General features: G+C 40.9%; 1 protein-coding gene across 5 annotated transcripts in view; it reads right to left on the bottom strand.

Moving 5' to 3' along the window:
* The window catches only part of EPRS1 (glutamyl-prolyl-tRNA synthetase 1), a 62,080-nt gene extending 35,375 nt beyond the window's left edge, over window positions 1-26,705 (bottom strand). Inside the window, exons 1-13 of one of the 5 annotated variants that reach the window (XM_073338856.1) lie at window positions 26,537-26,705; window positions 22,631-22,715; window positions 15,331-15,430; window positions 11,869-12,025; window positions 10,319-10,458; window positions 9,545-9,639; window positions 8,193-8,319; window positions 6,208-6,400; window positions 5,617-5,788; window positions 3,764-3,997; window positions 1,286-1,370; window positions 799-858; window positions 477-497 (exon numbers count right to left, since the gene is read on the bottom strand). In XM_073338856.1, coding sequence (XP_073194957.1) covers window positions 477-497; window positions 799-858; window positions 1,286-1,370; window positions 3,764-3,997; window positions 5,617-5,788; window positions 6,208-6,400; window positions 8,193-8,319; window positions 9,545-9,639; window positions 10,319-10,458; window positions 11,869-12,025; window positions 15,331-15,430; window positions 22,631-22,715; window positions 26,537-26,579 — 1,512 coding nt within the window. In that variant the 5' untranslated portion in view covers window positions 26,580-26,705. The remainder of the gene's footprint in view (window positions 1-476; window positions 498-798; window positions 859-1,285; window positions 1,371-3,763; window positions 3,998-5,616; window positions 5,789-6,207; window positions 6,401-8,192; window positions 8,320-9,544; window positions 9,640-10,318; window positions 10,459-11,868; window positions 12,026-15,330; window positions 15,431-22,630; window positions 22,716-26,536) is intronic. The other 4 variants (XM_073338859.1, XM_073338860.1, XM_073338857.1 and 1 more) reach the window with 4 other exon arrangements.
* Between the last annotated feature and the right edge of the window lie 219 nt (window positions 26,706-26,924).

Here is a 26,924-nt window from a genome sequence, read left to right as displayed (position 1 = left end):
ACAAGAGTTACAGGCATTCACACAAGTTATACAGTCAGCATTCTAATGATTCGCCTTATTATAGTGTCCAAGCATTCACTGCCAAGAAGCAACTAACCATATTAAGATGCAGTATTCCTTATTTGACACTCAGTTAAGGAACATCAAAAAGGGATATATATATATATATATATTTATATTTTCATTGATTCGGGCACAGGAAATACACAAAAGGCCTCAGTACTTTCACTCCAGAAAGGAAAATTGGACAACATGAATTGACTGGAATAGTGTTTCCATCTACTTTGACAAATAAGTCAAAACAGAACTGGACAGCATTTTAAAAACAGGAATAATGCATTTTAAATGGATCTGTGCAGCTCATATTACCTAAGCAAATGTGATTGTGCTATGAAGCTGCATAAAGACGGCTTATGCTATGAATGCTTACAGTACTGTAAGCCATGTGCTAAGGCAAAAGAAGCATTAAGTAATACCTTCTTACAGATAGCTCGCAGCTTGAAAGCAGAAAAATGAAATGCAGAGTTTTCAGATCAGATTCACAAAAAGTATCATTACCTTTCTGCATAGTTCTAAGTAAAACAACTCAATATTGGTTTAGCAAGTCAATATGATTAGTGCTAGCTCATGTTAGAAAGAGGAGACATTCCATTTTCCTGAAAATGTGCCAGATGATGCAATATATTTAAAAAATTGCTACTCTTTATGATGAGCACTCCAGTGAACAGTGGATTCACTACATAACCCAGGGACGAGGATACCAAGAAGAAACAGCATCAAACTCATACAAGCATGTACCTTTTTGTTAAATGACCAAATTTTATCCCATTCCATGTTCACAACAGATCGGGAGGAGCCCTGGAAGGCAAGATTAACAAACAAACAATCTTGAATATCATGCTTAATGTCTGTGGAATCACAACAGAAATGCTAAGCATGTTTACCAAAAATAAAGTATTTTTCTGCTTAATCCTCATCTTACAAAATAAACATTAAGGGCCCATTGCTGCCATAATCTCAATCCAAACTTCCATTGATACCAATGGGAGTTCAGCACACTACAGGCTCAAAATCTTGCAGACCCATAAAATTTTACATAAGGGGCTGCTCACATGCATAAATGTAAGCAGGACTGGGACCTAAGCCATGATAGGCATGAGTCTTCAAAAGGAGAAAATCTTGGCAAAGTGACATAAATGCTTCAACTGAAAGCTCACCACATGTAGTTTCCAAGTTTACAATCAGACTCCAAGAATAAGACGGGGAAGGGAAAGACAACACTCACCTGTGCAGCAATAAACTGTTTTAGTCCTTCAACAGTCATGCCTCTTCTCAGCACACCACGCACAGTGGGAAATCTTGGGTCATCCCTGGCAGAAAGAGGAAAAAAGTTGAGAGGTTCATTCAGTATCTACTATTATGCACTAAATTATGTTTATTAATAGGTGATAATGTACTCATTTTTTAATATTTGTGTAAATCACAGTTTCAAGAAAATAAACTTTTGTATTATTTTGCATGTGAGAATTTAGTGCTGGGTGAAAGAGGCTAACCTGACAGTCCAGGAAACTAAACTTCTCTACCTATGGACAGTTCTAATACAGATTCTCTCTCACTGCAGGCCAGCATTCCTGAACACTAACTTGGGATGGGAAACCACCTCTTAGTGACAGCAGCTCTTTTCCACACCAATTCAATCCTTGGTGTGTCTGTCAAGAATTGAAGAGGTACCAGTTACATGTCCCCATCACAAGTCAATACTATGTACTGGGGACTAAGATGTGCTATCCTGCCCCCTCCTTCCCTTTTATTCTAAAACCATTCTTTGCCCCTCCTATGTCGAAGTTTGGAACTTCCAGCTTTCTTCCTGTATCTTATTTAAGTTTCAAACTGGGAGGAAAAAGGTGGTAGTACTCTAAGCTCCACCCATAAAATAAATTCTGCCTGTGTGAGTCACCAAAATGAGAGAGACTGCTCACAGTATATTGTGCAGATGTTCAAAATACTCTGAGCTCCCTTTAAGCTCCACTGGGCTTCCTTGACTGTGGCTCCCTCTCGATATGACTTAAAATACATCTATGGACTCTACTAAGTTCTTTGGATTTGGCTCTTCCTTGATGGGAGGGGGAAAAAGTGGTGGTCTCTCCTAAATGTCACCCGCTTGTGGAATCAAAAGTAAAAACTTAACTCATAGTAAGTTGTGCAGATCTGTGATTTTCCCCACTCCCCCAACTCCACTTCCTCTTCTTTTACATGAAGGAGGGAATAGTCAATGTTTAGATTTAAAATCATCCCTACTAGGCATCTAAGTTAATAACTCATCAAGATGAATGGGGCAGTTCAGATCTCAGATACTGCTCAGGCTCTCTGCAGACTCAAACATCTCTGCATCAGTTAACAACAAAAACGTAAACTGTTTCTTCACAGATTCTGGAGAACAAGATACCAGCTTCCAAGAGATGCTAGTACATTGTCATGCACCAGCTCAATCTGAGCCCTGATTTATTTAAGATCCTTTTGTTGTTGTCACCCACTTTCCTAAGTTCAAACACAGAGGTCTGAACAGTCGTAGGCTTGGAAGGGCACCAGAAACAATGGAACCAACCCAACTGGTACTAAAGTCTTAATTAATATAGTAATATTTTGCACTCCTATATCACTTTTTATCTGTAAGTTAATACAAACATAGAAACTGCCCTACTTGAGCAGCAAACCAGTGTCTATGTAGTTCACTCTCCAGTCACCAACAGTGGCTAGCATCAGATGCTTCAGAAGACTTAACCCTGCAGTAGGCAGTTATGGGATAACCTGAGCGCCACCCCCACCGGGAAAAAAAAAAGTTTCCTCCCTCCATCATTAGGAGGTAAGTTACCTTCTACCAGTTTATGCATTTAAGCTGAAGGGTTTATTCCTTCCAAAGCTAGGGGTTTTTTTGTTTGTTTTTTAAATATTTACTAGTCATTTAAATTAACTTGTTATCCATATAACTATTTAATCCTTTCTCTCAACCCTGGTATCCTCTGAGGCTCATAGGTATTTTGTGGCAACAAGATCCAGTCTAATTGTATGCTGTCTGACAGTATATTTTTCTATCAGTTTTGCTACTTTGCAAGTCCACTGAATGCTCACCTGTACTTCTGTGGGTAAGGGGAATAAAAGTTCCCAATCTACCTTCTTTGTACCATTCATTATGTATTTATGATGTCCCGCTCTCTTATTTGTCTCTTCTCTAAAATAAACAACTTTGGAAGACTCAGCGCCTCCCACTAAAGTCAAAAGGTGCTCAACATTCTCTCAGTCAGGGCATTTTAATCTCTATTAAGAGGTCTAACTTTAGGCACCCATTTTTGAAAATTTTGACCTAAGTGCTTTACAGGGGTAGAAAAAACGTGTCCCCATTTTATACCAGTAAAAACTGAAGCAGAGCAAGGCAATACTAGTATATTTCTTGTCCTGGAAACACAAATATGATGGTTAACTTGTAAATCCCAACAAAATTCCCCTCCTCCCTCCATTTGGCTTGCTTCAGAGAAGACTGAAAAAAAGAGGAAATTGCTGTAGGCATTTATAAGACACCTACACACTTGGCATTTAAGTGCCAAGAAAACTAAGAGAAGAGAACTTACAGGCTATAGGTGAAAAAAGTTAGTATTTCTTTAACCAAAGAAAAGTGACTGCATGCATTCTATAATTTCCTTTATGAATAGCATACATGTGTGATTACATACAATTGCTGCTATAGCAGAAATGCATAAAAACATACCATCCATCTACCAGCCCTTCATTGACAAACCAGGTTAGCTTTCTTTTAGACAGCACAGTGTTGTTGAGGTTTAGACGACTGTACTCCCAGATGTATGGCTTCCTTATGCCCAAGGCTTCAATGATCCAGTAGAACTGCTCGTCTCTGTCATGGTATTCTGTTGTTCTTAATGCGTGTGTGACACCTTCAATACTGTCAACAATGGGGCAGGCAAAGTCATATGTAGGATAAACACTAAAAAGAAAGAAGAGCTTAAATTAAAAAGTCAGAAAAGAATATACATGGTTTTCAGATGCAGGTAAACTATATCCATAAAACTAAATACTACTCCATACTTTATAATCACTCAAAAATCCTTAAAATGGTCACTAAAGCTCCATCAAGAATTAGTTAAAACAGCATATCTGATACTGAGCTCTTCTATAAAAAAGAACAAATTAAAATATATTAAATGACATTTTATAAGCAAAGGCAAAACTATCGAATAATTCAATCCCTCAATACTTCAAAAACCGAGAAAAAATTTTCAACACCTACATTTTTCCCTACACCTTGTACCAATATGTATCATCAAAAAAAAATATCCGTGTTCGGGCCATAGTTTAAACTTCAACAGCCAGCGATTACAACATTTTGCGAATACAGACTAACACGGCTGTTCCTCTGAAACCTACAACAACAGAGGCAGTGATTTGTCAATTACAAGTGAGTACATTATACCTCTGTTTTAAATGCATTTCTACCAAGAGCCAAAGCCACCATTTTAGTTCAACATCCATATCAAGTCAACATTTCCCATCTGTTGAAGCTATAACAGTGGGAAGAGTGGGTGGAAACAGGCGTTTCAAGTAAGGAATAAACTATAGTGTTCTGCAAATAGTCTTAGGTCAATGCACATGAAGTAACTCTTTATACTGAATGAAAAGAACAATTGCTATGAACACGCAGTTGCCACTCAGCTAAATAGGTCAACGACACCACTTCACACTAAAGATTACTCTTCAAAGTTGAGAGATTAAGTAAAAACAAAATCCAATTGTTTGGCTGTTTTTAATGCAGGCAGTCAAAATGGTTTGCCAAGATTTCTTAAGAAAAATGAAAAGGAGTACTTGTGGCACCTTAGAGACTAACCAATTTATTTGAGCATGAGCTTTCGTGAGCTACAGCTCACTTCATCGGATGCATACCGTGGAAACTGCAGCAGACTTTATATACACACAGAGAATATGAAACAATACCTCCTCCCACCCCACTGTCCTGCTGGTAATAGCTTATCTAAAGTGATCATCAGGTTGGGCCATTTCCAGCACAAATCCAGGTTTTCTCACCCTCCACCCCCCCACACAAATTCACTCTCCTGCTGGTGATAGCCCATCCAAAGTGACAACTCTTTACACAATGTGCATGATAATCAAGTTGGGCCATTTCCTGCACAAATCCAGGTTCTCTCACCCCCTCACCCCCCTCCCAAAAACCACACACACAAACTCACTATCCTGCTGGTAATAGCTCATCCAAAGTGACCACTCTCCCTACAATGTCATTAAGAAAAATGGTACTCATCACATGTGGAGAGGTTTTTTTTGTTTTTTCTTTTTAAATGGCCCAGCTTACAAAGACATGAGAATAGGGACCTGCTATAGAATTTTCATCAGTGGGTACTGTTATGAAATGCTGGCCAGAGCGCATGTTTTAAAAGTCCTCTGAAGAAGTTTTGTCATTTCTACAAGGAGATTAGCTACACATTCTGGTTGAGAAAATGCAAACAACTCCCAGGTAGTTAAAAAAGGAAACCTGCTGAAGAGCAGAAAAGAAAGCATATCAAGGTCAATATTAATAGAAAGTGCACGTACTTGTAGTTACTTGCAGTGCGTGGGTGTGGTTGGTTTTTGCAACGATAAAGGGTTGGGTCCCTCATACACCCATTGTTACTATTCATGTCTATTTTTGCTCGTAGACAACACATTTGTCCACATTCTGTTCCCTTTTTCATTTCTTCCCACATTTGTAGATTCTTCTCAACAGCTACCAAACAAAAAAATTTAATACTTTAAGTTACCTAAGGTATTTCTGACTAGTCTCCAGCACCATATTTTGTTACTGACATTGTCAAACATCAAAGGTATTGCTGCATGTGTTTAGATCCAATATCAGACAGTCCAGCTTTCCTCACACGCTTGTAGGTGAGAGTAAGATTATACAGCACATATGCATTATGAACATACATAGATGTAATAAACTGGTGTGTAACAACAAGCTTCTTGAGTCTTTTAGTATTGAAGGGCATGACACTGAGGACCTCAGTGTTCCTACAGGCTTGTTAAGTACTCCCAGTATACAATTAAAACTAAAGATAGGTGGGATGATTAACAATAGAATGAAACAAGATTATATTCCATTGACAAAGATAACAGGGCCAGGAGAAGAGCCATAAAGCATCTTACAGTTATTTCTGTGTTTAGATTCTATTCTCTGCTCACGCTCCATTTTCATTTGTTCTGCAGCAGTATCATCCACATACGCCTTCCCTTCTTGGATAAGCTTCTCAGCATATTTCATTATAGTTTCAAAGTGATCTGAGGTATATGTAAATTGATCTGGTTTGATGTGCAGCATGGCAACGTCATCCAGGATAACCTGCAAAGAGCGATACTGTAATATTCATACATGCAGAGAAGCTTTCTAACTCTATGCCAAGCTTCTTTTGAATTTTAAATGTCTGCATTTGCCGAACCATTAACACACAATGGAACATATGAAGGTACTGAAGTTATCAAAGGGATACATAGGTAGTGATTGCTATAGGGCAGGAGAATGAGATCAGCTCCTCCAGGGGAGGGTGGGACAAGAAAAACTGGCAACAAGTTCTTCTTCTTGTATATTTAATAGAGCAGGAATGGGGAACCCTTTTTCTATCGGAGGGCAACTGACCCACAGTCGCAGGCCACACACAGCCCTGTGGTGGGGCGCGGAGGCTCAGGGCTTCCGCCTGCAGCAGGGCAAGCCAGTGCTCACGGCTCCAGCCCCTAGGTTCCTGGGTGGGGCCAGAAATGAGGGGTTCAGGCTGTGGAAGGGGGCTCCAGGCTGGGGCAAGGGTGCAAGAGGTGGGGGTGCGGGCTCTGGGGTGGGGCTGGGGATGAGGGGTTTGGGATGCAGGAGGGGGCTCCGGGCTGGGGCCAAAGGGTTTGGTGTGTGACAGTGGGCTCAGGGCTGGGGTGAAGGAGGTGGTTCAGGGTATGGGCTCCAGGAGGGAGTCTGGGTGCGGGAGGGGGCTGGGGTGCGGGTTCAGGGTCTGGGAGGGAGTTAGGTGCAGGAGGGAATCCGGGGTGGGGGCTCCAGCCGGGCGGCGCTCACCTCAGATGGCAATGCAGCAGAGCTAAGGCAGGCTTCCTGCCTATCCTGGGCTCCACACTGCTTCCAGAAAGGAGGAACTAGGGGGCTCTGCACGGTGTGTGCTGCCCGTGCCCACAGGTGCTGCCCCAACAGCTCCTATTAGCTGGGAATCACAGCCAATTGGTGCTGCAGAGCTGGTGCTGGGGGCTGTGCGCAGAGCTTCCTTGATCACCCCTGCTCCTAGGGGCTGGAGGGACATGGCAGTTGCTTCCGGGAGCTGCGTGGAGCCGACTGGACTTTTAATGGCCTGGCAACCCCAGCTTCCCCCTGCAGTGGGACAAGCCAGCACTCGCAGGTCCAGCCCCACGGCGGGGGAGGGAGGAGGAGATGACACAACGCCAAGGCTTGGGGCTTCTGGCCACAGCACGGAGACTTCCCACGGGCCGGATGAAATGAAGCAGTGGGCCAGATCTAGCCCGCAGGCCATAGGTTCCCCACCCCTGTAATAAAGTGACAATAGTGCAAGCCTCAAAACACTCCTGTGTGATGAAGAATCCTGAGACTGGAAGCGGCAGGAAATCATACAGATTCTTTCCTTTCTTTCACCTCATGGATGCCACAAATAGTGAAAAGGTGGCAGCAAGAATAAATTATTAAAAAGGTTTAAACCACTTCGATTGTATTGAACACCTAGGAAATTTCCTAGTGTGGATTTTTGCTACAGAAAAGTTATTGTCACTGAAACGAACTGTATTTAAGATTACAGAAGCTTTTAAAGTAGTACCATGATTGCCATTTGTGATTACGTCAAGTAACATAGCAGAGTCTATAAACTGTCAACAGATTTACATGGATTTAACACAGACTATAAATATTAGGGGAGGGGAAGAAAGAATGTGGAAGTCATAGAATAATTAGGCTACTGGACTAAAACTACTTGGTTTTTAAGACAAATATGGGATGGCTTGGAAGAGTTTTCATGCAAAGTTAAACACTACTGTTCTACAGAGCCACCCCTGAAATAGCAAGCCTGCCTATCATTTTAATTTTAAATTGATTTCTCCAATGAATGGCTTCCACTGTTCTTTTACTGTACCTTTTCAAAGTCTTCTTTTTCTTTTTCAGGATTTGTGTCATCAAACCTCATGATGAGTTTTCCTTTAAAGTTAACCTGGTAATGCTGATTTAGCAGAGCAGCTTTTGCATGACCAATATGTAAGTACCTAAAAATAAAGACATTTCAGAAAACAAGGTTAACATAGCAGCAGATTCATTTACATTTCTTTTGTAGGATACAGTCTGTTCAGGGATAAAGGGGAAATAGACAATAGGTTAAAACTTAAAACAAATCAACCACCAAAAGCTATTTTATATTTATTGAAATACTGAACACTTATTAAAGCAATTTAATATATATATAGTATATAACACAATCTGTTAGATTTTATATCTCAAAGCGAGGACTTCATAATACACCTGAACATATGACTAAAATTACTTTTTGCGACATTATAAACTGTTTTAGCATTAGTCTACACTGAATTTGAATTGAACTTGAATGATAAAAAACTAATCTTATTAAAAGTATTGGCATTTTAAAGAGTTCACAACATTCTGAAACACTTGCACTGAGTAACTGTCAGAACACTGGGGAATTCAGATGCATTAGTGAATTCCATCATACGGTAGCAGAGGTATCCAAGAACTTGGACAAACCCAAATCCACAAAAGTGTCTGAACTGTTACTTCTACAAATTATTTCATTTTTCCAGAAGTTTACACATGGTAGTGGGGATCTCTCCCCCTCAGATTACCGTATAGATTCCAAAAACCAAACTATTTTGTTTATGGTTCTCTCATCCATACCATTTGTAAAATTACATGCATATACAATATAGCAGTAGTACTTAAATAGCATGATTTATATCTGATTAACAGAATGAGAAACAGTATTGCAAAGTCTGAAACAAGTCATAAGATGTTGGCTAACCAGCCTACAGAAAAAATGCATTAAACAGCAATTTTAAACTTTATCAAATCCTTTTAAGAAGAAACAGGACATTGAAAGTAACTGGAAAACAACATTTTATGGAACTGGTGATGGTACTTTTAGCGCTCTTTTTACTGTTATTTCTGCGGTCAGGTTCTAAGTAAAGGACAGCTTGGTAAGTGTCAACCTTTGCTAATGAAAACATTTTAAAAAACATCTAAGTGACTGAAAATTCTCTTTTGTTATGGAAATCACCCCTAAGACACTGTTCATCTTTGACTAAACCAACTATACACATGACCATCATCAGGCCAGGAGAGGCCCTTGAATTCAACTGTTAAAACACACTAATCTGGTAACTATTTCCAAGATCAAACACAATCCCTCTCCTGTATTAAGAGTTTTTGAAAGGAATGTGGGTAAAAAACACAAACCATTCTTAAAACAGGTCATCTTACCCGCTGGCCTCAGGGGGAAACCGAACAATGACCTTCCCCATCTCTGCACCTGGGAGTTCCACAAATTTCCCAACATCTTGTTTCTTTTCTGTTGCCTTAGAAATTAACAATGACATCATTAAATATCTTACACAAGCTGTACAATACAAACACTTAAAGGTTTCTTCTCTGAAAGGAGACTGAAAAATGGCAACATGGGGTCCCTTGCTCAGATGACTTTCATATCATGCTCGCTCAGTTTCGAAGTTAGAAACTGATCTGAAGTGAGATCTGCAAATTTGACTTAGGATTGGAAAGTCCAGATGGGTTTTCTGTTTCTGTTCCTCACTACAAGTAAGAAAATTTCTGCAAGCCAAGTGTTGTGCTCAGTTATCTGTGGACTCCCACTGCTTTCAAATGGAACTTGGTTAACAACTCTGTTGATCTCATTCTACCATAGATGGTTTTGCAGTGGTAACAGAAATTGTAAAAACACTTAGTAAAGCAAGCAGACTGAACTCTGAATACAAATATACAGTACCTCTGAGTAACAGATGCCATTTTTACACAGTCACTTTTCCAGAGCTGACCCACCTTATCAGTATCCATAAACATTTAGGGATGAAATTACTAAGATAAAAAATCCTTATAAAACAGTTAAAACCTTTAGTTTACAGTACAACTAATTCCCTTTAGCATAAATTCTAAAGTGAGCTATCAGAAGAAGATGCAAACTTTTACTATAGTGCCCAAACATAACAGCCACCTTCACCCTATAATCAGAACAAAGCTTACCACTTTGGTCTTTGGTGCAGCTGCAGCCCACTTGGTACCCACTGATTGAAAGGCACACTGTGCTTCAAGAAAGACGTACCAGCGCTTTGTATGGACTGGAGCCTTGTTTTGCTGCAACTGTTCTTGCCATGCACTACTGTCTGTTGGGAAACAAATTTTGGTTTTAAAATTGTAACCTTATAACTAGAATAGCTGGACTTCTAGTAACTCACTTTTTAAATGACATTGTGGATTAAAAATAGGCTGCACCATTTTCACATCTCAACCAGTTGTGAAAAATGATACTTCTTTACCATACATAAACTGGGTAACAACAATGCACTTACTTTAGAAGACTCTGCAATCTGGGAACCTCTCTGTTTACCACCCACTTCCATATTAGAGATAATTATAGAAACGAAAGCCATTGGTGATATGGCCATGCCTCCCCCATGCATACAATAGTTTAAAAAAATGTTAGATGGTCAAAAACACAGCAGCATCCATTCTCCAACTGGATGTTGAATGTATGCATTGAAAGCACACAAACCGAGCAAAATTAGATTGCTCCCTCTAATAATAATGCAGTCTAATTAAACATTTCTGTACAACATTGGTTCTCAAACTTTTTTTTCCATGGACCACTTGAAAATTGCTGAGGGTCTCGGCGGACCACCTAATGATCTTTCCAAATGTTGTTTGTACCATTAGTTAACTATTGTAAAGCACTTGGGATAAAAGCGCTATACAAAAAAACCTTAATAATTAACGTTTTTTTGTTCTACAAATAAAAGCACACAACTCATTTTAATATCAGTAGTCTTACCTTTCTAATGTGATGGATATGCCCTCTCTCCCTCACTGCAGCAGCACCCGAGCTGGGGCTGGGAAGGAGGAGGGTCTCTTCCTCTCTCCCCTGCCACGGCAGCCTCCGAGCTGGGGCTGGGAAGGAGGAGGGTCTCTCCCCAGCAGCCACAGCCTTGGGGCTGGGGAAAGTTGCCTCTTTCTCTGGCCGCCACAGCCCTGCATGTCCCAAATTCCTCCCAACCCCTCTTTTCACCCCACTGCCCCCTCCGACCTACCCCTATTCTCCCTAAGGCCACCACCTCATCTTACATGTGCTTTTTCTCCAGGGTCCAGGCCCTAATTAGGTGGGTGGCCCTTCATTCTGTTGTGTGCAGCCGCCCAGGCACGCAACTCAGAGGGAACTATCCGCGGACCAGCTGAATGATGGTCCGCGGACCACAGTTTGAGAACCTCTGCTGTAAAAGAGTTGAGTGATAATTTACACCCTGGTTAGAGTCAGATGCAAACTTAGCCTAGAGTATATTTTCATATCTAAGAAACAAAACATGAAAAACCGATAGACACTCTTAATTATAAATCACACCATAATTTTATATTTCTTAAACATCAGTTATGTTATCAAAAGAAACAAACCCTCACGATTATCTGCTCTTACTCCTACAAAATTCTCCTTATTAAAAATCATTGCAGAAACTGGAGACTAAAAGGAAACAGATTTTAACATTGTATCACATTGCAAACCTGTGAGAACAACTGTATAATACCTCTTAGTACAGCCCAGACACACAAATCTGCCAGACTCAGGGAGTTTCCAACCAAGTAGGTCCTCAGAGACAGACAGTGATTAAGCTCAAGGACTGCTGAACCAAACTGGGCACGGGTAGATAACTTTGTTGCACTGAATTCCAGCCAATGGTCAATCTAATTTTAAGGAGCAAAGACGTCAACATCATATTTAACATACAAAACAACCTTTAAAGTTATAGAAATTCTTGCATGAGAAAGTGGTAGTAGTATTAAACACATGGCTTTGAATATAAAGTCATACAATCACAGAAGTGTAGGACTAGAAGGGACCTCAAGAGGTCATCTAGTCCAGTCTCCTGCACTAAAGGCAGGACTGCATAAAATACTCCTCAGGGAATTCTGTGCCACTGTACATGCACAGCATTAATGCGTCCTGCAGATTTTTTTTTCCGTTGCAGAAAAGATATTTGCCAGAAAGGCTCTGCAGTTACAGCTTTCACCTAGCAGGGGTGCTGTGGCACCAGAAGAGAGGCAGCAGGCTCACCAGCCGTAGCAGTCAGCAGCCAACAGGGAGAGAGCAGAGGCTGTGTCCCTCACAGGGCCAGGTGAGGAGGCAGGGGATATGGGAGGTGGAAGGGGGTGAGGGAGAAAAACAGAGAGCAGGGCACACAAGGCTGCTGAGGGGGGGGTCGACTGGGGTTCAGAAAGGCTAGTGGGGGGGAATAGACTGGAGCAGATGCTGAATAGGAGTGGGGGTGCAGGGCCACATGGGGATGGTGTAGGAGGAGTGGTTGAGTGATTGGGAAAGGCTAGTGGTCAGCCAGGGTCTGCATGGGGGAGGTTCCTCAACTCCCTAACAATCCCTTCTCCCTTGCCCCCACAAAATACCTGTTCCATACTTCTTCTACCCACACCCAACAACCCTCCAGGTTCACTCCCACACTCCTTCCAAGCAATTACTTCCCTCTCCATCAACTCCTCCGTTACCCCTTACTCCCCCAAGCAGTTGCACTGCTTCTGAAGAGTGCCAGAAATATTTCTGTATTGTAGTTTAAATGAATTATTACTCAAAGTTCTGTATTAATATGCCTAGTAAGGAATCTATTTGTCAAAAACCATTTCCTGAATCTTTTTTGTTGTGTGTATTGTAACAGACATACTCATTGACAAGTATTTTGAAATAAATTATCAAAATAATTGAAACTGGTGTGATTATATTGTGTTACCTTGGCAAGTAAAATATGCAGAATTTTAAAATATTGCGCACAGAATTTTTAATTTTTTGGAACAGAATTACCCCAGGAACTACAACAAGACCATTCCTAACCAGTGTTTATTTGTTCTTAAAAACCTCCAATGATGAAGAGTCTACAGTCTCCCAAGGCAATTTGTTCCAGTGCTTAACTACCCTGACAGTTAGAAGTTTTTCCCAATGGCCATATAGAACACTAAATGTAGAAGCTCCTAACTCACAATACTGGTTCAATGATTATTCACAATTTTAGCAATATGGATACACTTCTCTGTGAACTCTGTGTGTATTATATGCTTAAAGACAATGTTTGCCGTCAGACTGGATTTAGACTGGTGTAACTCCATAGACTACTATGGAGTTTCTATCCATTGCACTTGTGCCAATCTGAAGTATCTGGCCACTGATTTCCAGCAGTCTGAGATTTTGCTTTGGTCTAAAACATGAAATGACTTCCATGCTTTTGACTATACTTTTAGATTGCACATTACAAAAAAAAAGCCACAATACTTAAAAGATTAATAAAGAGAATTCAAAATTTTCATATACTGTCATGAATCTAGAGTTATTCCTTAGCATTATGGGACAGTATTCCTGTTCCATTTGATTCCATTCATTCTTCCTGGCTGTATATTAGTGACATTCTGCACCACCCTCTCCCCTGTCTGTTTTTCCACTTTAAAAAAACAAAAATACACCAGTTTTTCCACTGTATTCCCAACCTCCTCCTCCTCTCCCATCCCCACAAAAAAGTTTACTCTGAGAAAGAAATAAAGATGTCCCAATTTTAAAATCTATTTCAAGCAGTAAAGGCCAGATCCTCAATTGGTGTAAATAGACAACTCCACTGATTTCAATGGAGCCATGCCCATTTACACCAGCTGAGGATCTGGCTCTAGCATACAAACTTGATACCTCAGTCACAAAGTATCTCTTAAAATCCTTCTAAATCCATTCCATATGTCATGGCAGTAGGAATTCTTCCAATAGCCAAGATGACGTGGCAGGCACAGATGTCACAGGACTACAAAATTCAACTCTCTCATTGACAGTTACGTTCTAAAACATTCCCACCACAAACGCAGCTGTCTTAATATTTCTCAAAGCTCAATTTTATTTTTGAAAAAAAAAACAACCAAAAACCAATATCTGGGAATTAAATGTATTGTATCAAAGTTACTGACCTTGCAAATGCATTTCTGAACACTTAAGTCTTGCACATATTCAAAGTTCAGGTTCTAATTTGGGTTAGGAAGTTCGCTTTTTGTGGTTAAATAAATTACAAACAATTAAAAATTCATAAGCAACATAATGAAGCAGCACTTTTCGCTTACATGAAAAGGTAGGCAGTTGCCAGGGTTGAAGATTGATCTCCATTGCCTTAAAAGAATATTGTACAGAGGGTGTGGTCAAACCCCTAATAGCCCTATATTAACTCAGTCAAACTGATTCTGTTACCACTATCAATCTGAGGCACCTAGTTTAAAATTCAACATATGGCTCTTCTGGGCTGAAGCCAGGAAAAATTCCTCCTCAATTCCACATCATACCAAGTCCTGATAACTGTAATAACTTCATTTTGTTAATATAAATCAACAAAGATAACTAAGAAGGATCTCTTTGGGTTATGGAAACTTTAGATTCATCTCTAGGTTTAATTTGGAAGAAATTTTGGAAAATTTAGGACTCTAGGGGAGGGAATCCTGCCAACTTGGCAAATGTCCACCCAGGGTCCCAGACCAGAACGCAGCCTGCATGGCTACAGTATGGAGACTGGGAATCATAAGCAATTTTTAGCCTAAAGCTCTATGAGGCAAAAAAAACCCGATGTGGTGGTTGGTTGGTGTAAGAATTTGTGAGATCTCCATAAATAGTTGTGCATAATTCACCCAGCAGCTCTGATGGAGGCCACAAGCAACAGCTGTGTTAGAAAAACAAACAGTACACAAAGGAAGTGATAGTACCAAAACTGAAGAGATGGAAAGAAAGAAATGAACACCCTGTCAGAGACCAGCATGGTTAGGAGCCATTGTGAATAATTCTACCACGGATCCATGGATGTGCGTAGTCATAGGCAGTTTCACAAAAATGTAGCTTCAGCAGCCCAGGTAGTTGGACTCTCATATAGAAAAATGCTGCATCATTCAAGGGCTATGTAGGTAAATCCCCAAATGAGCAAAAATGCAACCACATGAAAAAAAATCAAGTATGAATGGTTATTTCTCACCTCAGTGTGTTCCAGGAGATTAGAACCATATAGCCCTGCGGAAGTGGCAACTCTAGCCAGATAGCGAACTATGGAATTCACATCAGTGAACACAACATGGCTATAAAAACAGAAAATTCAAGATGAAGTAACTTATTACTAGCAGTTTGAGTGTCATTACACATAAACAGTTCTAAAGAGTCTACATGAAATGCAACACATTCCTAGCTGAAGCAGCGGGCATACAGCTACCTGAACAATAAGACACCTATTAGTGGGGCATGTGTCATCCTCCCCTTCCAGCTGGTCACATTATAAACCATTAAGGAAACCATTAACACAGATCAACCATTTGCGGGTGCGGGGAGGGAGGCAGGCGCGGGGGAGAGAAAAGGGGAAAAAAATAATGTACTTCAACTCAAAATGAAATACTAGGCAACATTCTTCCCAGCTGTTCCCCCTCCCCCCAAAATAATCAGAGTGCAGAGGTACTGCCTAGCCTCCTGCACCTAAGGAGTTAAATCAAGTTTTGCTTTCCCAAGTTCCTTCCTTGGACACCTGTGCAAAGAGGACTTTAAAAAGGGCTGCTGGAGAGACAAAAGAAGAGCCTCTGGAGGTAATGCAGTGGTCCCTGCCCAGGCTTGTCTGTTACTCATTTTGCTTCCATTAGGTGACTACATTTATAAAGATTCACTCCTGCTGAACAGACTTTACTGCCTATGATTGTATTTTTGTTTCTACTCAGTTTTCCTATCAGCTTACATCAAATTCAGACAGAATTTACTTCTCTCAATATTTTGCCATTCGTACATTTGTTACATGCGGTCCATAATGGGAGTAGAATTGTACAACCTAGGGTTTATTTATTTTTTATTTCTATTTCAACAGTGCCTAGAGATCCTAAATGAATTATGGTACCATAGCACCAGGCGCTGTGGACACATGGATTGAGAAAGTCATTCCCACAATTACAATCTAAATAGCAAAGAGGCATAAAACAATTATGTGAATTGCCCGAGATCATGCAGCAGGTTTGTGGCTGCCTTTAAACACAGTTGGCCCTAGCTTGTTTGAGATCCCAGTGTAGATAATGACACCTCTCTCCTTCTACTGATGGGACTATTGTAAAACTTCAATACAAGGAGGCCATCTTACAAGCACATTTGTTTCAATGGTTTATCCTCTTCACTCACAATCATTGGACCTTGCCCATTGTCCGGATTTTAGGGCTTCTTACTTCAAAACTAATGCATTTCGATTTTAACTGTAAAGAACATTTTTATTAATATTCACAGAGCAGCTCTGGAAGTTATTATTCTCCCCTAAGAAGCATGACAATTATCAGTTTTTTCCTATAGTCCACAATCCTGATTTCCACAATCTTGTAAATTAGTCATTTTCATTATCAAAGCTACTATTTTTTCTAAACGTGTATTAAATGATACATGATAAAACTTTTAATGTTTTATTTTACTGGTTATCCGTGCTTTAATTATCTACTGCGTGCACACTGCTGTTTGGTATAGATGAAGACTTTCAAAAAATGTATGTTGGATTATTGCCCAGATGTTTCCCCAGCTCAGAGCGGGGAGCCCAGAGCCCAAGGGGCAGACAGGCTCTAGCTGGAGCCCTCCACCTGCCCCAGGGTGACAGCCTGAGCTGTGAGCCTAGCTTTCATATCAATTTCATGGCTCCAGCATGGAGCCACGAAATTGACAAGAATGACAGCCAACAGCCCACAGTGTCTACACTGACACTGCATCACCCTAACTACACCAACCTAAGCACATTATGTCCACGTAGTATGACACTTACGTCGGCGGGAGCCCAATTTTATTTTTGAAAAAGGCTGTAGTGTAGACACTGACATAATTAAGTCAACATAAGCAGCTTTATGTCAACCTGACTCTGTAGTGTAGATCAGGCTTGAGTGAGCTTGACCCTCATTCTTTCCACACTCCATACTCCCACTCTTTTCAGTGACAGTTTTGAGTGCCCAAAGAATATATGATTGAACCCACAGAGACAAATACCAACAGAGGAAAAGAGGCACACTAAGTGTCTCAGACTTCTTTATATTTCTATATGTACTTGCAAACAGAGATGGATGTCAGAGAAGTAGCTTTATACATCCTGCTATGAGAGAGGTTCATAGAAGACATGCAAAGTACTGCTGATTTGATATTTTGGTTTCTGCTTCAGGGCACTGCAATTTTACATCTTCCTGACTAACTGTAGACTGGACCCAGATTATTTAAATAATTTATAAGAAAAATATAGCAGTGGTCAGATTGTTATAGGGAGTTAATCAGTCACCCACATATCAGAACTGAAGATTCAAATCCTGATATCTGATCTGGAGATGATCTTGATTTATTATCCATGGTAACCAGTCTTTAAAGCAGGTTACTCCACTGTTCAGTCTCATAAGATTTATAATATTAAAACTGACAATGAAATATCTGAATTCAAGGTTTGGTAACCCTCCCCTCCAAAACTTCTAGACTGCAGGATATGGAAGTTCAATTGGTGCATGATCAAAAGCAAATTTAGCATCTATGAATGTGCAATAAATCCTGTTGCTATGTCATTGTCATAAATATAAAGGGAAGGGTAAACCCCTTTGAAATCCCTCCTGGCCAGGGGAAAGCTCCTCTCACCTGTAAAGGGTTAAGAAGCTAAAGGTAACCTCGCTGGCACCTGACCAAAATGACCAATGAGGAGACAAGATACTTTCAAAAGCTGGGAGGAGGGAGAGAAACAAAGGGTCTGGGTCTGTCTGTAGTCGGCTTGGCCAGGGACAGAACAGGAATGGAGTCTTAGAACTTTTAGTAAGTAATTTAGCTAGGTATGTGTTAGATTATGATTTCTTTAAATGGCTGAGAAAAGAATTGTGCTGAATAGAATAACTATTTCTGTCTGTGTATCTTTTTTGTAACTTAAGGTTTTGCCTAGAGGGGTTCTCTATGTTTTTGAATCTAATTACCCTGTAAGGTATCTACCATCCTGATTTTACAGGGGGGATTTCTTTATTTCTATTTACTTCTATTTTTTATTAAAAGTCTTCTGGTAAAACACTGAATGCTTTTTCATTGTTCTCAGATCCAAGGGTTTGGGTCTGTGGTCACCTATGCAAATTGGTGAGGCTTTTTATCCAACATTTCCCAGGAAAGGGGGAGTGCAAGTGTTGGGAGGATTGTTCATTGTTCTTAAGATCCAAGGGTCTGGGTCTGTAGTCACCTAGGCAAATTGGTGAGGCTTTTTACCAAACCTTGTCCAGGAAGTGGGGTGCAAGGTTTTGGGAAGTATTTTGGGGGGAAGGACGCATCCAAACAGCTCTTCCCCAGTAACCAGTATTAGTTTGGTGGTGGTAGCGGCCAGTCCAAGGATAACGGGGGTAATATTTTGTACCTTGGGGAAGTTTTGACCTAAGCTGGTAAAGATAAGCTTAGGAGGTTTTTCATGCAGGTCCCCACATCTGTACCCTAGAGTTCAGAGTGGGGGAGAAACCGTGACAGTCATACTGGGGTCAGTTTCTGAAACAGAACTTTTCAACTGAGATTGCCAAGTACATATGAACGTACAGTATGCTTTCTCCAACAGCAAGTCTGCCTGAAATAAAAGCAGTAAAAATGTTTTCTACTGCTTTGCAACAGTCTGTACTAACAGTTTACTTTGATTAGTAAGACTAGTGAACAGAATTCTGAACACATATGGGGAAAGAATCCTGACATGTCCTGACCCGACATGTCCTGTAACATTTTCAATTAACAACAAATTTTTGTTTTAGAAAACAATTAATACTTTTAGAACCAGACCTCTTCAATTTCCCTTCCTTTGGAGAAAGAAACCATGAATTTAGATATTTCTTTCCAACTGGTTGGCAGGTAGCTCTGAAAGTGTCAGCCTATCAATAGCATACAGAAGACCACGTCCATGCTGATGTTATTAACAAAAGCAATGAGAAGGAATTCTATGGAAAGTGTCATGAACTGACACAGCAGCAATGCCAAAAATCCTTGAGAAGGAACAGGGAGGAGATTTGTGGCACTGTTATAAAAAATTACACGTCATTTGTACAAAAAGTTGCAAAACCATTCTGTGCAGCGGGAATACAACAAATATCAGTTTCTCTCCCACCATGAATATCACCAAACAGAAATTCACATGCTAGACTGACTACATTTTGCTACCTATGAAAAGAATCTGGGATTTAAAACATTATGCAAAGTCATCAAGGTTTGAAATTAAGATATTTATTTTATTAAACTGAATCCAGCTGGTAACCTTACCCATCAAAACACCATTTTATATCTTAAGTTACATGATACTGTTCAGATTACTGGTTGAAAAATTAGTTATAATCAGATTTTAACTGCATTTCAAAACATTCCTCTTAAGAAAAAGCAAGCTTAAAATGCCCCCTGTTCTTGAAGAAAGGAAGTTGTTACTACCAATGATTTCCTAAAAATCAAAAGTCTGAGATGTCCCAGCTGAATTTCAATTTGTGCTGAGATAAAGTAGTCCCTGCTCCTCAATGTAATGGAATGCATTTACCAAGAGCATTAGCCCAAAGACCAGTTTAGCTGATGCTTCTCAGATTACAATTACCATTTTAAGAGAGACCCCTGTTACAGGAAATAAATTGTGAAGATGACTATACGGATAGACAGAGATGAAGGTTAATGCAATCTTGACAGATGAAATGACTCCTCAAGCAAGAATAATAGGAAATAGCAACCATAACAAGACTTGGCAGAATGTATTTTCACATAATTTTAACAAATATTGGTATTTATTTTAAGATTTTTTAAAATTTGTATCAATTTAAATATTCACAGTTGTAGGGTCAGACAATAGTTACTTAATGACAGACAGATTCTAAAAGCAAACGCTTTATACCCATTAAAACACAAATTGTCAACATCGCGTCTAAATATACAAAGTAAATATCCTTAAATCAAACTAAAGTTCTCCAGCAGCATTTTTCTTACTTTGCCTATCTGCACATTTAGATTACTGATGGAAATATTTTTTCATTGTGTGTGTGAACAGTGAAATCAACCTTACTGATAAAAATCTAATCCTTCCAAGCCTAACCATAACCTGTTTGCTTGTACAAATTAAAAATCTATTTGTGCAACACTCCATCTCTCCTGGGGGTGGGTGGAAGAAGAAATCAGAGTTTGAGTTCTGATCTGTGTCAGGAGTGCAGAGGGGGAAAAAGGAAGAGCCCCTTGCTTCACACTCTAGCCAATCCTTCACCACTGAAGCAAGGACTGCTGCAATGCAGGGCCTTGCTGGGTGTGGACAGAGGAATAATAAGTTACTTTATTTCTGATTTTATGTAAAAAATTAAATAAGGTTACTACATGGGTTCAGAAATAAGTTCAGGCAATTTCAGGTTTATTATTCCCACATGGGATGTATTGTGCGTGTAAATACATTATCCAAAAATCAAAAAAAGTTAGTTAATAGCTAGTTATGGTTGCTTAAGGGGAACATCTATGCATACAAAAGAAATATCCAGTTAAGGGTTGTTTTTTAAAGTTGTACAGAATACTACACCTTATCCCTCCCCAATAACATTGTTATGCACAATAGCATGTAAGAGAGTAATTCTGAAGGACATATACATGCAGACGGTCAAGTTAATGTATTTATTTTGTAATTATGTACGAATGAGAAAAAATAGTAAGAGGGAAAAGTATCATATATGGTTGAAAAAATTAGCCTCTTCCAAAATGCACAGCGAACGACTGAAAAGAATTGCCACCCAATTTCATGATGCACTACGGTATAATAGTCAAAATGAGAATTACTGGGTATTGTGTAATTATTTATAATTTTAGTTTACAGTTGATTTTTAGAAGACAAATACAGCAAACTGAAAAGCTTAATTAGTGGCCACCTCTAAAGCCTTAGGTTTAAATTACTTGTTCAGTGTGACACAGGATGCCAGAGGTACGGAAAGATCCCACTGCTCCTGGGTTCAAGGCCAGTTCTTTAAGCACAAGACCATCCTATAGAAAGAATACTATGCAATCACTGTAACTGAAGGCTTTATCACTCATCTGTGTGTCTCAGTTGTTCTTAGTAGAAGTTGGTATTGATGAACAGCCCCTTTTTAAAGATCCTTTAAGGCAACAAGCCTGATACAAACTTAACTGTGGTACCACTCTAGTGCATCCATAATTTCACGCCTATATGTGGGATATTTCTCCAACTAACAGATAACCTGCATTTATGCTGCAACTTTGACCTCAGATGCACTCTGGTCTAGAGTCTCCACTGAAGCACCTCAAACTTCCAGTCTGTCAGCAGTTTTCCACAGCTGCACTAACACGATCAGATAAAGTGGGACTGAAAATTTATACTTGGCATAGTAAGTAATGGACTAGTGACAGTTTTAGAGTCCAATATCGTGTTAAGTTTTAAAACCAGAAGCATGCTTGTCGCACAGAAGACCTGCATGTCCCAGATTTCTATAGGTACAATTGTCTATGATGTCGGACAAGATGGTGCAGCGCAACTTAAGTCAATGGAGTTGTGTCTACAGGACATGTAGCCCTGTGTTTCTGTCCTTGGCAGGTCACGCGGTATTAAGTCTTAAAATCCTTAACTTTACAATTTAAAGGAAACCAGTTTGAAAATATTTAGAACTTACTGGTATTATTTTTTCCTGTTATTCCAACAAAAACAGCATATGGTTTAGAAGGGGAAGGATGCAAAATCAGCGTCAATAAAAAGACATTTTCTAAAATATCTTCTTTCTAGAAGATGTGGCATAAACAAAATATGAAGTGACATGCTATAGAGTTAATTGGCACTTTTTTGGGATGACACTGTGGCTTCCCTTCTCATCAGTGATGTGGTCAACCCAAACTTATACCAATAAAATCCTTTACATACCATCACATGCACATACGCACACACTTGTGCTGTATATACATTTATACAGACATTTGTTTATCACAAGATGGCTACCACTATGAGAATTCACAGCACATGGAGAAGGTAAATGCTTTAGATAATACAGTGATGGGCACCATACAAGAAGCTAGAGTACAGACTAAATATTTAAAGTATGTGTACATCAGAAGCAGCAGAGGTCTCTCAACCTTTCTTTAAACATTTTTCCCACCCTATAGTCTTTTCATTAGAAGATGAAAACTATTACAAAACATAAAAATTGCAACTGTTTGCAAAAAATATACAGTGCAATGATAATTTCTCCCCCTGCAAAAGATTACTGTCATCATTACGTCAATTTTAAAAAGTGCTGACCTAATGCTGATGGCAGAAATGCAAAGTCACTTACTCAGATACACGAAGGATGGTCTCTTTGCCTTCTTCGACCAAAATTTTGACATCATTTTTCACATGCTCTACAGTTAGCAAAGCTCCTAAAAAAGGAGAAAAGATAAAATATGGCTGATCTTTCTCCTAAGTAAAGAATATTTCATAGGTTACAATAACATTTTTTTATACACACACAGCATTTGTCTGAGCATTTGCCTTCAGACTGAAAGGCGCGGGGGGGTGAAGGGGAGGAATCAATGTTTTAGTCTATAAACAGGCAGCTTTTTCCTGGCAGTCCTTATGGTCTAGGAGGAAGGGATAAAAGCTGGCATACAGTAATCTGCAGCGATCTCAGAATGGGATGGTTTTAACGTTATTTTGCTTCCCAAGGATACTGTGAGAATTCATCCAATCCCACACCAAGCTAAAGAGACTCGCTCAAATTGTTTGACATGAGTAGTGCAGTCATCTACTCTTCAGCACAGGCCTGCCACATGCTCTTGGTAAGAGGCCTAAAGCAGCATCAGCATCTAAACACATCACTTAAAAACAGTCATGTACTCAAATGCCACTAAAGAGACTACACTCTGGAGAAAAAACATCTTGGACAAACGCCTTCATACTGTAAGGCTGTACCACACCAACATTTTAGTCTGTCATTACTGTGTACCTCAGCTACTACCGTTGGGGGCATACAGAAAGGAGAGACACAAAAGGGCAAGGTTCATTTTTTAAAAGTAGAGACTGAAATCATCTTTTTATCCATAGGAGGAATACAGAAAGCATCCACACAATGTACTATCAATGTACGTGGGCCCTGACCATCTGGAGACGAGGCCCTTGCCCTCTGTCCAAGATACCCTTGTGTGAAGTCAACAGGCCTCCCCACACATGCACAAGGGGCAGCCTGTGCAGATCCAATTACAGGATCAGAGCCTTACACTGTAAAGCCCATTACAGCTCTTTGTTATTCATTCCACTTTGTCTGTATTTTAAGTTACAAAGGGTAGGATTAATAAATTAGCCTCAACAGAGCACTAGGAGCAAGGAACTTCCAAACTCTAATCCCAGTTGTCAGATTCCCTCTCTGACATTAAGCTTGACACTTAATGACCCTCACCTCAGTTCTCCATCTGTAAGAATGGGGTAGCATTACTTGAAGTATCTTTGTGAGAGAGGCAAGAATTAATTAATGTTTGCACACTGCTTTGAAGATGAAAAGCACTACATATGTGCTGTACTGTGTAATTAACGTAAATTACATTCATAGTTAATACATTCTTTTCCATACTTCACAAGAACCATTATTAATATGAACTAGGAAAAAGTTATGACAAAAAGTGTTTGATTTTTAAAAAAAACACAATTATTTTTCCTTAAATAAAAATGTTATATTTGTAACGTTCACTGTGTTTCAACAGTGTCCACACCAGAATGGCTTGTCTAATCTTAAAATGCTGCAGTGGCGCTGTTGCACTCCAGCATACACAATATCTATGCCAATGGGAGGGGTTCGCCTTTCAATGTAGGTAATCCACTTCCCTGAGAGGCGGTACCTAGCGCTGTCCACACAAGGGGGTAGGTCAGTTTAACTTCATCGCTCTGGGGCATGGATTTTTCACACCTCTGAATGACATAGTTACACTGATCTAATTTCCTAGTGTAGACCAGGCCTAAGAATCCTTTAATCTGAAGTCCATACTCTAATTACAACTCAGTAGCAGCTGTCAAATACAAAGTAAGTCCCCAACTAATTACAATTTTGTATGATGTCTTCCATCATAATAATACCACCACCTAACTCTTCACAGCAGTGGTTTTCAATCTTTTCACATTTAGGAACCCCTAAAAAATTTCAAATGACAGTGCAGACCCCTTTGGAAATATTAGACATGTCTGTGGACCCTGAGGGTTCCATGGACCACATGTTGAAAACCACTGCTTTAGAGCACTTTTCATCAGCACATTTTGCATATGCAGAACTGAAGCGCAGAGAAGTGAGGTGATGCCCAAGGTCACCCAGCAGGCCTGAGGCAGAGCCAAGAATAGAACTCAGCTCTCCTGTGCAAGTACTCTAGCTACTAGACCACATTGCCTATCTTATCAAATGTTATTAGAAAATGCTTAGTAGAGTGAAAGTCCCTAAACTTTACATTTTATTCTGCAAAATTTTGTTTAAATATACAGCATGATAATTTTACATCATCTCATACAAACTGCATCCCCAAATGCTTTCTAGAGTCCAACGATGCAACTTACAAAAGCATAAAGAAAAAAAAATTAAGGTTCAGAGGCAAGGCAAGAAGGCTGAAATGCTGTTTCCAGATAGCAGCAGTTGCAGAGAAGGTTCTTGCACCCACAATAAGACTCTGTATAGGGACAAAGAGAAGCCTTGGCTAGATGAGTAACTGGAGCAGGAAAGAGAGCAAAGAGAATGTGCCATGCAACTAGATCCTGAAGTGAACAGCCACTAGAGATAGAAGGTGGATGAGATAAGATCTTTTACTGGACCAACTTCAGTTGGCAAGAAAGACAAGCTTATACAGGGCTCTTCTTCAGGTCTGGGAAAACTTCTCAGTGTCACAGCCAAATACAAGAGGAAACGTACTGCTGAGTACATCTACCAGATCTGAAGAAGAGCTCTGTATAAGCTCAAAAGCTTGTCTCTCTCACCAACAGAAGTTGATCCAATAAAAGATTACCTCACCCACCTTGTTGCTCTAATATCCTGGGACCAACACAGCTACACCACCACTGTATACAGACAGTCATTAGACATGCAATGAATTTTGCAAAAGCGCTCTCTACTTTTGCACATACAATTATATTTGTATACAAAAAAGGCATCTGTGTACGAAAAAACTAGCAAAATCAATCAAAAGCTGGATTGAGGCCACTTCAAAAATTTGGTCTACAACATGTGAAGTAATTTAAAAAACCCAATTATAAACAGAACCTCTAAGTCAGTCACTAAATGCACTAACTTCTCCATTAAATATTAAAAACAGCTACAGAGCCAGCAGTCTATTGGAGAGAAGCCACCTCAAGAGAGGCTCAGCACTGCAATAGCCAGGTTGTTGCAAGTCAGGGTTGAAACACATTAGCGAAAGTGGGGGAGCATCTCCCTAGCTCATTATGGTTGTCTGCCCATCCTGGAGAAGGATGCATTGTGTCTGCCCATCCTGGAGAAGGATGCATTGTGTCTGCCCTTCTCCCTTATTAATAAAATACCACATTTGAACAAGACCATAATTCAATCTATAACTTGCTCCCGGTTTGTTTTCTCAGGTCGCTGTTTACTACACCCAGCTTTCTATTACTACAAGGTTACCCACGGCAAGCCATACAGATGACGTGTCGTTTCAGAAAGCTGGTGGTATTTCTGTCACTTTCTCTGCAGGCAGGCAAGACCCACTTAAGGTGCTGAGCCCCCAGTGACAGAGCACAGACCTCTTCTGCGCCGTGCCCCCAATAGGGCAGACCTGAGCCGCTGGAAGGAGGGGGGGGGGAATGGGACACGACACCCTGCGGGCAGCTTTGGCCGGAGGATCCCGTGTGCCGAGGAGACATCAACAGCCCCCCTCCCGCGGCGCTTCCCTTTTCCCCCTCTCTGCCCGGCCCCCATGTCAGCCCCACCCGAGGCAGCCACGCACCGCAAGTGCCGGGGGAGCCGGGCACAAGGGCTCAGCCCGGGCAGAACGAATCAGGCCGGGGGAGAGGGGCTGAGTCCCCCGGGCCCCAGGAACCGCCTGGCTCCGAAAGGCTCAAGCCCGCCTCCCCCACGCCCGTCTGTCTGTCTGTCTGTCTCCCCGCCCCCGCCGGGATGAATGGAGGAGCCGGCGCCCAGCGCCGCATGATGCAACCTGGCAGCAACGCGGCCCCCCGGGGGCAGCGGGCCGGGGGTCCCGGGCCGGGCCGCGCTTACCGAGCGGGGGAACCTCCGAGTTCACCGTCAGACTCAGCGCCATCGCTGCGCGGCCACAGCGACCGGCTCCCTGGGCCGCCAGAAAAGGAAGGGGGAGGCACAGGGCGCGCGGCAGCTCAGCGAGGCTGAAACGGCTCCTCCCCCTTCCAGGGCCGCCCTATTCCCGCGGGGGCGGGGGTGGCTGCTGCTGCTGCTGCCACGGGGCTGGGCACCGCCTCCCTTCGTCACTTCCGGCGACAGGCAGGCAGCCTGCCGCCCCCCCACGTCTGGTTGGTGTTCCCTCCATACAGTCCCCCCCGGAAACTGGTTGACAGGGTGGGAGGGGTTCTGCGCTCCTCCAAGGTCCCCGGGGGCGGCGCTGCTCGCCCAGCTTTGTCCTGGTGTCTGT

The sequence above is a fragment of the Lepidochelys kempii genome, chromosome 3 (genome assembly GCF_965140265.1).
Source record: "Lepidochelys kempii isolate rLepKem1 chromosome 3, rLepKem1.hap2, whole genome shotgun sequence".
In the NCBI taxonomy this organism is placed as follows: Eukaryota; Metazoa; Chordata; order Testudines; family Cheloniidae; genus Lepidochelys; species Lepidochelys kempii.
Note: the sequence above shows the minus strand (reverse complement) of the source record. Positions and strands in the feature narration are given on the sequence as shown.